The sequence below is a fragment of the Elephas maximus genome, chromosome 25 (assembly GCF_024166365.1).
Source record: "Elephas maximus indicus isolate mEleMax1 chromosome 25, mEleMax1 primary haplotype, whole genome shotgun sequence".
Classification (NCBI taxonomy): Eukaryota; Metazoa; Chordata; class Mammalia; order Proboscidea; family Elephantidae; genus Elephas; species Elephas maximus.
In genome coordinates, this window is record NC_064843.1 from 32529805 (window position 1) to 32545297 (window position 15493).

Below are 15493 nucleotides of genomic sequence, written 5' to 3' on the forward strand. Positions count from 1 at the left end.
TATGCTCTTGTATAACCCTCTTAAGTTCCTCTGTTACTTTGTCTGTGTGTTCCTTGACTTGTTCTTCATTTTGCCTGATCTCTTTCCTGATCTGTTGAAGAGCTCTGTATATTAATCTTTTGAATTCTACCTCTGGTAATTCTAAGAAGTTCTCTTTCTCTGGAAGGTTTCTTTGTCTTTGTTTCGGAAGCCATCATGGTCTGCCTCTTTATGTGATTTGATATTGACTTCATCAATAAGTTATTATCATTATGTTATGTTTGCTCAATGTGTCTTTGCTTCTCTTTTTGTTTTGTTTTGGTATGCCCAAATAGGCTGGTCATGTGAGGTACTTTGATTATTGGCGCCTTTGAAGCTCTAACGTCCTGTCTCCAGGTGATTAGAGCTGTTACTTGGCATGTGAGCCCAGGAGTCGTGTTTATTTTCTTCTGTGGATTCAGCTCAGGTGTCCAGGTCATCAGTCACCAAGTGTGTGGTGCAGGCTCTCAGCTACAGCTACAGTGCTAGATGGTTAGGGGTGATTGGAGTAGGTGCAGGTATCTGGCTGCCATAGGGAGTCGTGTGCTGAGCAAGGCAGCAGGCTGCCAGCTGCCGCTGAGTGTCTGGGTGGAAGGCGTGTCTTTGTTCCCAGAGTGCAGAAGTGGGTGGGTTTTATAGCTGGACTACGGGCACCCAGTGCTGTTGAGTGTAAGGACTGGGGGGCACCACTTATTCTTGGACCCCTGTCACAGGTGGCTAAGAGGAAAGGATAGAGCCACCAGCCCTCAGGCCCCTCACGTGGGGTAGGTGAAGAGCCTGCTTAATGGGTAGGGTGGCGTCAAATGTCTTGAATCTGCCACTCCCCCTTATAACTGATGCAGTTGAAAATAGGCTTCACGTACATAAGCTGTTGTACTGTGCTAATGAGGGCCTGTGCTGTTGAAATGAGCCCACACAGGTCTAGGCCAGGGTGAAAAGCGTTCAAAGCCCGTGGACCTCTTATGCCTGTGCCTAGGCCAAGGGGTTGTGTCTGCCCTGAGTTCCCAGTTTAGGGGAGCTGGGAGATTATTTTTTCCCTGTTCGTTAATTTGTTTGCTCTCCAAAGCCAGGAGAATGGCTCAGGGCACTTCAATGGGTCCTACTTACAGCCCAGAGGGTGTAACAATCGCTGAAGCCAGACTGGGACCGGAGCAGAGTGGGGAGGAGGCAGGTAAACTGGAGAGAGGCACTTCCCAAATAGGGGATCTGTGCGGTAGGTTAGATGCTTGTACTTAATCTTTCGCCAATTGAGCACTGCTCCTCTTTGGTTCTGGACACTTGGGCAGACTCCGCAGCTCCGTTTCTCCCAATTTGGAAAACGCATCCCAAGCGCCACTGCTTGTCTCAGCGTGCCCACGCCTGCTGATCCAGTCTGTAGGATGCTGGTGCCAGCCAGGTCAGATCTGGCAAATCCTCGCTTCTGAACTGCCTCTGCCTCCCCCTGCCACTCAGTCCGACTTCTCAACTTTGTCTTTGATGTTCAAGGCTCCTAGATTGTCATATATAATCGATTCACTTGTTTTCTCGGGTCTTTGTTGTAAGAGGGACCAAAGGAAGCATCTGACTACTCCACTGTCTTGGCCCCACCTCTCTGTTTTTAATTTTGATGATATCTAATTTACATATTCTTTTGTTGCTTTTGGTTTTGGTGTGAGAGCTAAAAAACCTTTTATCCTGTCATTTAAAAAAATTTATTTTGAAATATACATAACAAAAAGTTTGCCATTTTAACCATTTTTAAGTGTACAATTCAGTGACATTACATATTCACCATGTTGTGATAACCTCACCATCACCGCTATTTCCAGGTTTTACACACCCCAAACAGAAACTCAGTACCCTTCTAGCAATAATTCACATTCTGTTCTCCTCCCAGTTGCTGGTAACCATTAATAAACTTTGGTCTATGCATTTGCTTATTCTAGATATTTCTTATAAGTGGGATCCATTTTGAGTCAGTTTTCATGTCTGGTGTGAGGCATTGGTCCAGCATTCTTTTGCATGTGGAAATCTAGACCTATCATTTTTAATTTTTCAAATGTCTATGTAAAGAGTTAAACTCTTCCTTGGTGATATTTAGAATTTAAAAAAAAAAAAAAAGTATGTGCCTTTACACACATATCACACATTTAACAGTTTAGTATCATGTGAGAAATAGAGTTTTATTTCTCCGTTTCTGTGCTGTTCTTTCGGAGCTCCTCTTTGCTTTTCTGTACCTTATAGTTTATTAACCTTCTTGAATTTTTCCCTAATCCCAAACTACTGGAGGAACTCCCCAAGACCAAGAAGAATTAAAAAGAAAGTGGTTTCTGGAAATCTGTCTTCCACGCTTCTTAGTCTTTTGCAGCAGACTGTGATTAATTGAGCAATCTTCAGTATTTTTACTCTAGAATCCATTAGGAAAGTGGAAACAGCTATGCTTGAGGTAAAGGGATTTGAGTTCAAGCCCTGGGTCTGTTACTTAGTTGGAGTTACTTTGAGGAACTTTCACATTTTGAACCTCAATTTTTCTCATCAGTAGATGGAGGGTGATAGTGCCTATCTCATAGGTTTACTTCTAGTGTTCAGTAAACTTAAATAGATAAATTACAAGATTAAGTGAAGTGAATTCTTTCCATATATGGGAAAGCAATAATGATGGAGAACTTTATGGAAGTTGTTATATTTTGCAAAGAATGAAGAAGGAAAGGGAAATACAATAGGAACTAAATTTAAAACTTTTTCCTCACTCTTTCCATTGTAAGTTTCAGTTGGTGGGTTTATTTGTATATAAAGCAAAGCTTTTGTTTTCTACAGGTTATATTCCCAAATAACTTTGAAACAGGGAATGGGGGAAGTGTACAGGGACATCTTCCCATGATGCCAATGTCTCCTATAATGCATCCACGCGTCAAAGAAGTTCGGACTGACAGTGGGAGTCTTCGAAGGGGTAGGTTCAAGAGTCTTAAGATTGCAAAATATTCATTAAAGATCATTTTTTTTCAGAGGAAATTTCAAGTTTTGCTAATATATTATTAAGGAATTTAATTTCTTCATCAGGATTTCAAAAGCGGCTTCATGCTTGTACCAACACCCTAAATGAATTGAGTGTTTGCGTGGCTTATTGTATACCTATTTATATTAAAGTAATAGAATTTTCAGTCTGATTTTGATATTGTGGAAGTAGTATTTTGACCTTTTAATAAACATGTGCAGCCTTTCCTAAATGCTTATGGAAAGCTTTAAATAAGCTACATATCTACCTTTCCATATTTGACAAAATTTCTTTGTGTATGTCCATATAGAAAGGTAAATATTTAAAGCTGAGAACTTTTATTCTCTTTGAGGTGCTTAAATGCATCTAAAATATGACTTATTTATGCTCTCTGAAAATGGTTCATTTTGAGCCTTACTAGTAGGAAAATGTGAGCGCGTTCCTCCTTTTTTCCTATAAAGTAGCAAATTGATGTGTTCATCTTCTTAAATTTTTTTTTAAATCAGTGGAGAAAATCTACTGAACATACAGTGTCCCTGAACAAACCTCAGACAAACTAGTATTCAGGTTACTTATTGGGGTAGCTCTAGATCCATTTTCAGACTGTAATTATGTGTGTACACGCGTGCATGCATGAGTGCACATACACAGTCCTTACTTTGCATGCAGTGTGGAACCATAAAAATGACTGTGCAAACTGAAACCATGCAAAGCGGTCTTAATAATCTATGGGAATAATTATGATTGTTCTACTTGTTCTTTAAAAATTTTGTTAAAACATTAGAAACTCTCCTGTCAGTTAATGTTTAGAAAAATGAAAAAATAGGAAATCTAATATTAAGTACATTAAAATTTCAAACAGTACCAGCATTGAATTAAAGGTTTTTTTTTTGTTTTTTTTTTTAAGGAAAAAAGTATGTATATATTAAGAAAATGTTCTGTATCCCACTTTGGTGAGTGGCATCTGGGGTCTTAAGCTAGCAAGTGACCATCTAAGATGCATCAGTTGGTCAAAGAGTCAAGGAAAATATTAGCCCAAGAGACAGAAACCCAGTGCCAAAGAGAGAGAAAGGGCCATATAAACCAGAGACTCCGTCAGCCTGAGACCAGAAGAACTAGATGGTGCGTGGCTACCACCAGTGAACACCCTGACAGAGAACACAGCAGAGAGTTCCTGATGGAGCAGGAGAAAAATGGGGTGCAGAATTCAAATTCTAATAAAAAGACCAGACTTAATGGTCTGACTGAGAATGGAGGAACCCCGGATGACCTGGCCCGGACTCTCTCTTAACCCAGAACTAAACCCATCCCCGAAGCCAACTTTTCAGACAAAGATTACACTGGACTGTAAGACATAAAATGATACTCATGAAGAGTGTGCTTCTTAGTTCAAGTAGATACATGAGATTAAATGGGCGGCTCCTGTCCAGAGGTGAGATGAGAAGGCAGAGGTGGACAGGAGCTGATTGAACGGACACGGGAAATCTGGAGCGGGAAGGAGGAATGTGCTTTTATACAGAGAGCAACTAGGGTCACGTAACAATGTGTGTATCAATTTTTGTATGAGAAACTAACTTGAGCTGTAAACTTTCACTTAAAGGACAATGAAGAATGTATATGTATATAAATTAAAAAACAAAAAACTTAAATCAAGAGTAGTTTAAACAGGGCTTGCTGCCTCTTATTATTGTCCTTTCTGTGTCTTGGCAAATTGTCACGTTTCTTTCTAAGTTTGGATCACCTTCTAACATTTTGTACTTTGTACTTTCAATGCCTTGAAATACCTCTGACAATTCCTTTCATGTGGAGTTTTTTGCTGTCATCACTTTTTCTTGAACATCTTCCTACTCTTTGTCACAACAACTTTCCTCATTTATGAAAGTTCCTTTGGCTGTATATTGAGAGTCCTTTGAACAGCACCAGTGTCAACATTCCCAAAGTCAGCTATTTCTTCTGTAACTTCATTGACATGCTGTTTGAATTTCACTTACAGCATTATCGTTTTTTGCTTCTTTTTCGTACCTCCATCTTTTTTTGACCAATTCTCTCTTTCAATTGTTCCTTTTTATAAAATGTCATGTGGGTTTATCACTGGCAGACAAAGAGGCAGTACAACTACGTGCCTTGCTGTCTACATGAACTGAATGACAAACATACTGTGACCAAGGTCACAATCATGGTGCACATCTGTTATTTACTAGTGATTTGTGGACTAAAGAGCCAGCAGGAGAGTTGATAGTTTATGCAGTTACTCACAATGAATAAGTTAATATACTATGGTTACTGAAATTTGAACCATTTTGTCGGAGGACTGGTTTAACTTAACTAAATTGTGATAACTGAAATTCATGCATATCAGAACTGTGCAAAGCAAGAACTGTTTCTGTGTCTGTGTGTTTATGACTATAATTTGTGTGTGTTTCTGTGTATTTTCACACATACTAAAGTATGTGTGTGTATTTACAGCCTGGCTAGAGATCTAAGAACTAAGATTAAGAGGGATACTCACCAAAATTTGATTCTCTCCAATTGATGGATTTTGAGTGATTATTACTTTTTTTTAGTATAGTTTTTTGGTATTTTTTAAGTTTTTTCAGTGAGCATATATTACTTGTTTATTGAGATATAACTTATACACCATAAAATTCAGCCCAGACACCCTTTTAACTCAATACTGAAGTCATTCCTGAGGTTCACCCTTCAGCCAAAGATTAGACAGGCCTATAAAACAAACAATAACACATGCAGTTCAGTATTTGAGACTAAATGGCCACACCAGCCCAGGGGCAAGGATGAGAAGGCAGGAGGGGACAGGAAAGCTGGACGAATGGAAATAGGGAACTCAGGGTCAAGAAAGGGAGAGTGTTGACATGTCACAGGGTTGGCAACCAGTATCACAAAACAATATGTGTATTGTTATATGAGAAACTACTTTGCTATATAGACTTTTACCTAAAGCACAATAAAAATACAAAGTATATAATTCAGTGGTTTTTAGTATATTCACAAGGTTATGCAACTATCATCACTGTCAAATTCCAGATCATTTCATCACCCCAAAAAGAAATCTCATACCCATTAGCAGTTCCCCTTTCCCCTGTCTTGCTGTCCCGTGAAGTCAGTAACCTACTTTCTGTCTCTATGGATTTGCCTATTCTAAACATGATATATGAATGGACTCAGACAGTGTGTGGCCATTTGTGTCTGGCTTCTTTCACTTAAAATAATGTTTTCAAGGTTTATCCATGTTGTAACCATGTATCAGTACTTCATTCCTTTTTATAGCTGAATAATGTTCCATTGTATGAGTATGCCACATTTTGTTTGTCCTTTCACTAATTGGTGGACTTTTGGGTTGTTTTCGGCTATTATAAATAATGCTGCTATGAACATTCATGGCATATATATATATTTTAATTTTTACCGTGCTTTAAGTGAAAGTTTACAAATCAAGTCAGTCTCTTACATAAAAACTTATATATACCTTGCTACATACTCCCAATTCCTCTCCCCCTGATGAGGCCACCCGCTCTCTTCCTCCACTCTCTCTTTTTGTGTCCATTTTGCCAGCTTCTAACACCCTCTACCCTCTCATCTACCCTCCAGGCAGGAGATGCCAACATAGTCTCAAGTGTCCACCTGATCCAACAAGCTCACTCCTCACCAGCATCCCTCTCCAACTCACTGTCCAGTCCAATCCATGTCTAAAGAGTTGGCTTTGGGAATGGTTCCTGTCCTGGGCCAGCAGAAGGTCTGGGGCCCATGACCACTGGGGTCCTTCCAGTCTCAGTCAGACCATTAAGTCTGGTCTTTTTATGAGAATTTGGGGTCTGCATCCCACTGCTCTCCTTCTCCCTCAGGGGTTCTCTGTTGTGTTCCCTGTCAGGGCAGTCATCGGTTATAGCCGGGCACCATCTAGTTCCTCTGGTCTCAGGATGATGTAGTCTCTGGTTCATGTGGCCCTTTCTATCTCTTGGGCTCATAATTACCTTGTGCCTTTGGTGTTCTTCATTCTCCTTTGCTCCAGGTGGGTTGAGACCAATTGATGCGTCTTAGGTGGCTGCTTGCTAACATTTAAGACCCCAGATGCCACTCTGCAAAGTGGGATGCAGAATGTTTTCTTAATAGATTCTATTATGCCAATTGACTTAGATGTCCTCTGAAATCATGGTCCCCAAACCCCTGCCCCTGCTACACTGGCCTTCGAAGCATTCAGCTTATTCAGGAAACTGCTTTGCTTTTGGTTTAGTCCAGTTGTGCTGACCTCCCCTGTATTGTGTGTTGTCTTTCCCTTCACCTAAAGTAGTTCTTATCTATCGTCTGATTAGTGAATACCCCTCTCCCACCCTCCCTCCCTCCCCCCTCTCGTAACTACAAAAGAATGTGTTCTTCTCAGTTTAAACTATTTCTCAAGTTCTCATAATAGTGGTCTTATGCAATATTTGTCCTTTTGCAACTGACTAATTTCACTCAGCATAATGCCTTCCAGGTCTCTCCACATTATGAAATGTTTCACAGATTCCTCACTGTTCTTTATCCATGTGTAGTATTCCAGTGTGTGAATATAAAAAAAATAAATAAAAATTGTGTGAATATACCATAATTTATTTATCCATTCATCCATTGATGGGCACCTTGATTGCTTCCATCTATTTGCTATTGTAAACAGTGCTGCAGTAAACATGGGTGTTCATGTAAAGGCTCTTATTTCTCTAGGATATGTTCCGAGGAGTGGGATTGCTGGATCATATGGTAGTTCTATTTCTAGCTTTTTAAGGAAGCACCAAATCGATTTCCAAAGTGGTTGTACCATTTGACATTCCCACCAGCAGTGTATAAGTGTTCCAGTCTCTCCACAGCCTCTCCAACATTTATTATTTTGTGTTTTTTGGATTAATGCCAGCCTTGTTGGAGTGAGGGCATATATTATTTTTATAATTAGGAGAAAAACTTACTTTCTGTAGAAGTCTGGCTAAAGAATCAAATAAAGGGAAGTCCTTAGAAAATGATAATATTGATCCTTGACTCTTAGGAGAACAAGACAATTTATTAATTTGTGTATTCATTAAATTTTAACTGAGTATCCACTACACTTTTCCCTTATTGTGCTAGGAAAAGATGAGTTTCAAGGTGTTCTCAGCTAACTTAATGTTATACTTCGAGGCCTTTCTTGAAACATCAGCTTTTAACATTCCTAGTTAGATTCAGGAAACCCTGGTGGCGTAGTGGTTAAGTGCTACAGCTGCTAACCAAAGGGTCGGCAGTTCGAATCCACCAGGCATTCCTTGGAAACTCTATGGGGCAGTTCTACTTTGTCCTATAGGGTCACTATGAGTCAGAATCGACTCGACGGCACTGAATTTGCTTTTGGTTTTTAGTTGGTTGGATTCAAAGGCTGCCTCGGATTTCTTAAATATAAGGTATTCAGACAGACTCCTATAAACGGTTAGTGGGAGCTACAATATAGATTTCTACTTGTTTTCTTAAGACAGGAAATCAGAGTTGCTATCACAATCCCCAGAACTATGAAAAGATTTTTATTAAACTGTACATACATACATACACAGACCAAGAGGCAGTCGTTTGAACAGAACAAGGGGATACTGCACGGTTTAAAATCAGGAAAGGTGAGCATCAGAGTTGTGTCCTTTCACCGTACTTATTCAGTCTGTATGCTGAGAAAATAATCCGAGAAGCTGGACCATATGAAGAAGAATGGGGCATCAGGATTGGAGAAAGACTGATTAACAACCTGTGATATGCAGATGACACAAAACCTTGCTTGCTGAAAGCAGAGAGGACTTGAAGCACTTACTAATGAAAATCAAAGACTACATTCTTTAGTAAGGATTACATCTCAACATAAAACAAAAATCCTCACAACTGGACCAATAAGCAACATCATGATAAATGCAGAAAAGATTGAAGTTGTCAAGGATTTCATTTTACTTGGATCTGCAATCGAAGCTCATGGAAGCAGCAGTCAAGAAATCAAACAAAATACTGTGTTGGGCATATGTGCTGCAAAAGAGCTCGTTAACATGTTAGAAAGCAAAGATGTCACTTTGAGGACTAAGGTGTGCCTGACTCAAGCCACGGTGCTTTCAGTCTCCTCACATGCATGTGAAAGCTAGACAATGAGTAAAGAAGACTGAAGAAGAATTGATGTCTTCGAATTGTGGCATTGGTGAAGAATATAGAATATCCTATGGACTGCCGGAAGAATGAACAAATTTGTCATGGAAAAAGTACAGCCAGGATGCTCCTTAGAAGCAAGGATGGTGAGACTTCATCTCACATAATTTGGACATGTTATCAGGAGGGACCAGTCCCTGGAGAAGGACACCGTGCTTAGAGGATCAACGAAAAAGAGGAAGAGCCTCAACAAGATGGATTGACACAGTGGCTGCAGCCGTGGGCTCAAGCATAACAATTGTGAGGATAGTGCAGGACCCAGTAGTGTTTCGTTCTGTTGTATATAGGGTCGCTATGAGTCAGAACTGACTCGACAGCACCTAACAGCATTTCCTCACTCATCTCAAATTTAAGTAGTAATACTGAGATCTGCCAAACTATTGCCGGAGGTAATTTTTATACCTTTTAAGCATGTTTTCAAAATAGATTATGTTACTCTCTATCTGATTATCTGGTGAATGTAAAAATAGTGAAATGCTTTGACTTTAAATACATAATCTTGATATACCTACAAAGAAACGGTGGGGTTGGGAAGATGGAGAATTGTGGAAAGGCACAGGGTTGTAAGGAGCTTGAAGTACCTGTGTACCTTGTGGAGAGGGAATGGAGAGCAGCTTTTGCAGAAGGATAGCACTGGAAGAGAGGCGTAATCCTCACTCTTCTTGGTTTTTGTTTGTTTGTTTTTTTAATCAATACACTACTGCCAACTGCAGATTAAGGCAAAGGTAGAGAACAGTCTTAGCACCTTTACTCATCTTCGTCTTCTGCTTTATAGAAGATGATTCTCCACAGCTACTGTCTTAAACTACTTTGGTGGGGAGAGGAGGTACAGGAGGAGGCAAAACTGAACCGAATCACTCATATTTCCTTTTGCTCCCTTCTTCTTAGGGGCTGTTTACTAATGAAATTCGGAGACAGAAGCTAATTGGCCTACTTAAATTTAGTGGTCACCTCATTCGACCTCTCACCTTCTACTTTGCCTTTAATATTTTGCTCCTTTAATACAGGCAGAGGTTCAAAACAGATGTTCAAGAAAGATCAGCTATCTTAAACCAGGAAGACGAGCTATCATAATTTTCACATTTTATTATGGTGACTTACTTCATGTCTCTCTCCTACTTGACTTGATATTCCATGAGGGTGGAGGCCTTATCTGTGTTGTTTACTGTTGGATCCTTACTGCCTAACACAGTAATTCAATAGCTGTTTGTTGAATGAATGAATGAACCTGATTTATTATTTTGGAATGTTTATCAAACTGTTTTAAAATTTACTTTTCTCTTTATTAGATACGCAACCACTGTCTCCAATTTCTGTCCATGAACGCTACAGTTCTCCTACAGCAGGCAGTGCTAAGAGAAGACTTTTTGGCGAGGACACCCCAAAGGAAATACTTATGGACAAGATCATAACAGAAGGAACAAAGTTGAAAATTGCTCCTTCAAGTATTACCACTGAAAATGTATCAATTTCACCTGGGCAGAGTCTTCTAACAATGGCCACACCCACAGTAACAGGGACAATAGGACAAAAAGTTACAATCCCATGTCATGGTAACATCTTAATGCATTTATTTTATTTTTTCTGAGGTGGGTTAAAAAAAAAAAAATTTTTTTAATGTCGTGCTAGATCAGATCCCATGGTTTTTCTAACCCAGTGTTTTTTCTTAAGCCTATGTTTTGTTTTAATTTTTGCGTTTTATAAATTTACTATCTTCTTTGTTAGAATTTCTTTTATTTTCTTATCTGAGCTTTCCAAATGAATGTGTTGAGTAAGAATTTTGTTTCTTGATTAAAAACATCCTTTAAGAACTCAAAACAATATTCTTATTTCATGGAAAAAATATTAAGACATAATTAGGTCAATCTGGACTTACTATTTTTTAGCCTTCTCCACCTGTCCTTTCTAGCATGTTTCCATGTGTCTGCGTGTGTTTGCGTGTGTGTGTACACATACACCCTGTTGGACAAATTCCGTTTCCATGGACTTGCCAGGAGGGTAGCCTTTGCAGTCAGTTTGACCACACTCCCCCTTGGATTCATTGTTGCCTCTTTATGAGAAGATGCTGGGCAGCATTAATCTCTTCTTCGAAATTAATAAAATATTTGGAAGATCAAACACTTAAGTAAGCTTAAGTTCTTACAGTCTTAAGGCACTGGATGTTTTCCTTGAACATGAACCAAGAGGTTTCATTTTTGAGAGAGAACCATACTCAGCCCGGGAATTCTAAGCTGTCATGTGTATATACCATAGCTTATAAAGTATTAGAGTTTTCCCAGAAATAATTGTTACCAAGGAAAGTGTATATAAAGAGTGATTGAAATGAATTAAACCTCAGGAAGGAGGACGTACTGTCACAGGCACTTTGGTTACGTCTCTCTTAATCATTTCCCAAAAGAGAATATTCCAGACCTCCCCTGCTCTTGGTCCTTTTAACCCGTAGACCTCTTTGGTCACTATTAACAGCTTTGATTCAGTCTGCATCATACTGTGGAGAAAGGCGTTGACCTGACAACTTTCTTATATTCCAGTTTCTCCCACTTTCTTGACTTTGGTGAAGTTACTTCATGCCTCAGCTTTTTTGGTATATAAAATGAAGGGATTAGAGTAGATAATTTATATTTGTCAGTCCTATAACCTGTAACCATTTGACTAAATAGAGTACCAAGTACAGCTGGGAAATGCAAAATGAGGTACATTTTAAAGAGTTTTATCAGCAGTAATCATGAGAAAACTTTTGTTTACATCCACCAGTATCCCAGGTTTGAACTAACATGTTTGCTTACCTGTAGTTCCAGATTTTTGCCACAGTAGCATCAGTTGCCATTTATTAAGCATTTACTATATGCCAGGATCTGTGCCAGTATCATTATTTTATTTCATCCATGTAACTACTCTGAATGCAGGTGTCATCCCTATTTCACAGACGATGAAACTCAGGCATTAGAATAGCTACTTGTTCCACTCATGAAACTCAGGAGTTAGAGTAGTTAATTGGTCCCCTCTAGCTTCATCACATTCCTCTACAACATCTCTAGTAATATCGCTTAACCTGTAAAAACCTACTCCCCTCTTTTGAGGAACATGAACACTTTATAAACTTCCTTTAATGTTATTTAAAATTTCTCAAAGAGCAAATACAGTGGCACATAAAGCAGTGGTGATTTTAAGTACATGTTTTTGAAACTATAAATGTCACTCGTGTTAGTCAGTGTTCTCCAGAGAAACAGAACCAGTAGGATAAATAGGTTTTTAAGGAATTGGCTGTCTTGTGATTATGGGGACTAACAAGTCTGAAATCAATAGGGCAGGCCGACAGGTTGGAAACTCAGGAAAGAGTTGATATTGCAGTCTTGAGTCCAGATTCCATAGGGCAGGCCAGCAGGCTGGAAACTTGGGCAAAATTTCTGTGTTACAATCTTGAAGAAAAATTCCTTCTAGAAACCTCAGTTTTTGCTCTTAAGAACTTCAGCTGATTATGTGAGGTGTACCCTCATTATTAAGGGTAATTACCTTTACTTAAAGTCAACTGATTTATAAAAGTTAATCACACCTACAAAATACCTTCATACAACATCTAGACTAATATTAAATCAAACTACTGGGCACAATAGCCTAGCCAAGTTGACATATAAAATTAATCATCACACCACCTAGTGGTTCACCCTCAGGCAGAAGTTTTGTAAACAGCCTCACTCTCTGCCTTATTTGAGAATCCCTTATCTGTAGAGTAGAGCGTTTTCACTTGAGGTTTTTCTCTTAGTCTACAACTACACAGTACCAACTCTTAGCCTCTAGAATGATGCTGTTTAAACTAATACCTCAAAAGAAATGTGGAGGAGTTTCAAAGGGGACTGTTTCTCTTTTCCCTACGTGTAATTTCTCCCTCAACATCTTTTGAGCGTTGCTATCATATCTGAGATACAAGAGGTACAGCCATCTTTGCCCTCCTCCTCCAACCTTTACAACTTGTTTTGGTAAAACAATAAAGGAGTTTTATCGTCTGTAATTCCTTGGAGGTGGGAGATACATATCAAACGTTATTCCAGAAATGAAATCCTAAAGGTCAGCAAATATCCCTAGATGGTCTAGAACAGGGGTCAACAAACTTTTTCTTCCAGGGCCAGATTTTGTAGTCCAAGAGATAAAATTAGGGCTATTATGTAGGTTCTTATGTACATAACAATTTAAAATGTAGCCGCTTAGAAACTTAAAACCATTCTTAGCCTGTGGGGTGTACCGAAACAATTAGTGGTTAAAAATAGGCCATAGAGCATAGTTTGCCAACCCCTGGTCTAGAAGGACAGTATTAGAATTTAAGATCCTTAAGCCCTTTCTTTGCTATTTGTAGTATTAAAATGTCAAGTTTGACTGTAAGTTATTATCTCTACTGATTTGACTGTGAAGTATAACTTTTACAAAGTTAAATTATAAGAATATGAAGTTCCTGTTAATATTCCTTACCTAGGATGACTGTAAAGAGTGGTTTTCATAAGCCATACACTAAAATGGTTTACATTGATAATAGCTTATTAGTATTTTCTTTGTAAATTAAACCAAATTTATGTTAAATATATAATCAGCAGTTTTTCTGGGACACGTACACCTGATTTCTAAATCTGAGAACTCTTGCTTATATATTCAGGTATTGCAAATGATGCTGGAGGGATCACATTGATACCCATTTCCATGAATACAACTCAGGAGTCCAAAATGGAGAGTCCTGTTTCACTTACTGCTCAGTCGCTAGTTGGCATTTCTTCAAAACAGAACCATTTGACTAAAGCACAAGAGGTACATCCAACTGGAATAAGCAAACCAAAGAAAACTGGGTCCTTAGCACTGTTTTACAGAAAGGTATGTGTTTTTTTAACATCGACAAAGAGCTCATATAGTCAATGCATAATTTAGCTTTTTTTTTTTTTTTTAAGTATTTGACTTCTTAAGAGAACGTTACAATCTTGGTGAGCTATGATTAGACTTAGGCTCTTATTGTTTTACTCCATTTCCTGATCTGACTTATGTTTCTTACGAGCTTATGTTCTCACATAACTTAGTAAGCAGTTGACCACCCTTTCTGGAATTTACTAGAACTCTATTCTGTCACTGTAGAGTGGAGTTCATCGTGGAACAATGCATTTTAGATCTCAAGGATGAGCTTTAAATTACTGAAGAATCATTATAAAGATAGGTTGGATGTTGTGGAGAGGATACATTTTTAATGATAAATCTGATGTATTAACCTTTTAAGTTATGACCAGTTATGAACTACATGATGAATGTAATTAAAGTCACAAATTGTACATGTAAAAAATACTAAAATGGAAAACACTTTGTTACATATATAATTTACCACAATGAAAAAAAGAGAAGTGACCAGTTAAATCCTTATTATAACAATTAATTGTTTTAATATTAATGCACAGGGACTGAAAGATTCAGCATAGAAGTTATTTCAACCTGTCTTATATTTTGGAAGCTTATTTTGAGCATCAGCTTCTGATAAGATTTACATGTTAATCACATGGCTGGCTAGTCCATTCTTAAGACTTGTAATAGAAGGAGAAGCCACTCTGTTTTTTTCAACACTGTGGTTAAGGTTTAAAACTTTAAGAGAAATTCATGTTTTCATCTTTTCTAAATGCCTCTTAATGCAAATTTCAGTTAATTTCCTCTAGTCTTTATTATAATAATTCTTTATATGCTGTATTTTTTATATGCCATATTTTTTCTGTAGACCAAATAACTCTAATTTTGCTTATCAATCATATTTTTTTCCATTCTTTTGTCGTTTGTAGTCATGGACAGTCTCAACCTAGGCTCTAAATTAGATATCCCTTCATATTTTTTTTTTTATTAAGAAAATATGCAAGAATTATTCTCTGTACTTTTATATTGAATCCTACTTCCTTCAAAGTGTTCTCTGACTTTTGTCGTAATGATCATCTCATTTATTTCTTACATTTAGCTGTGAGAAAAATAATAACAGTAGCTTTAACAAGATAGTCTGAGTAGGTAATCTGGGATTTCTATGGTGGCCACTATCATTAGGAACCCAGATTCCTCCTAGGGTTTATTTTGCAATTCTCAGCATAAGACTCTCATTCAGTCCAGGTTGGCTGCTTATCTACTCTGGTTATTGTCTCTGTATCCAGCCAACAGGAAGGAGAAGAGCATGCCCCCTCACCTAAAGAACGCTTCCCAGAAGTTACATACACCAGTGCTGCTTATTTCCTGTTTATTATATTTTCACCCCTAGAATTTTCAGGCCTTTATTACTGGAAAGCAAGTGCCTAGCTTAAATAT

General features: G+C 38.3%; 1 protein-coding gene across 2 annotated transcripts in view; it reads left to right on the forward strand.

Moving 5' to 3' along the window:
• Positions 1-15493, forward strand: part of RBL1 (RB transcriptional corepressor like 1) — a 76345-nt gene that overhangs the window by 36052 nt on the left and 24800 nt on the right. For both annotated transcript variants that reach the window (XM_049870028.1, XM_049870030.1), the window contains exons 14-16: positions 2815-2947; positions 10477-10740; positions 13833-14044. In XM_049870028.1, coding sequence (XP_049725985.1) covers positions 2815-2947; positions 10477-10740; positions 13833-14044 — 609 coding nt within the window. The remainder of the gene's footprint in view (positions 1-2814; positions 2948-10476; positions 10741-13832; positions 14045-15493) is intronic.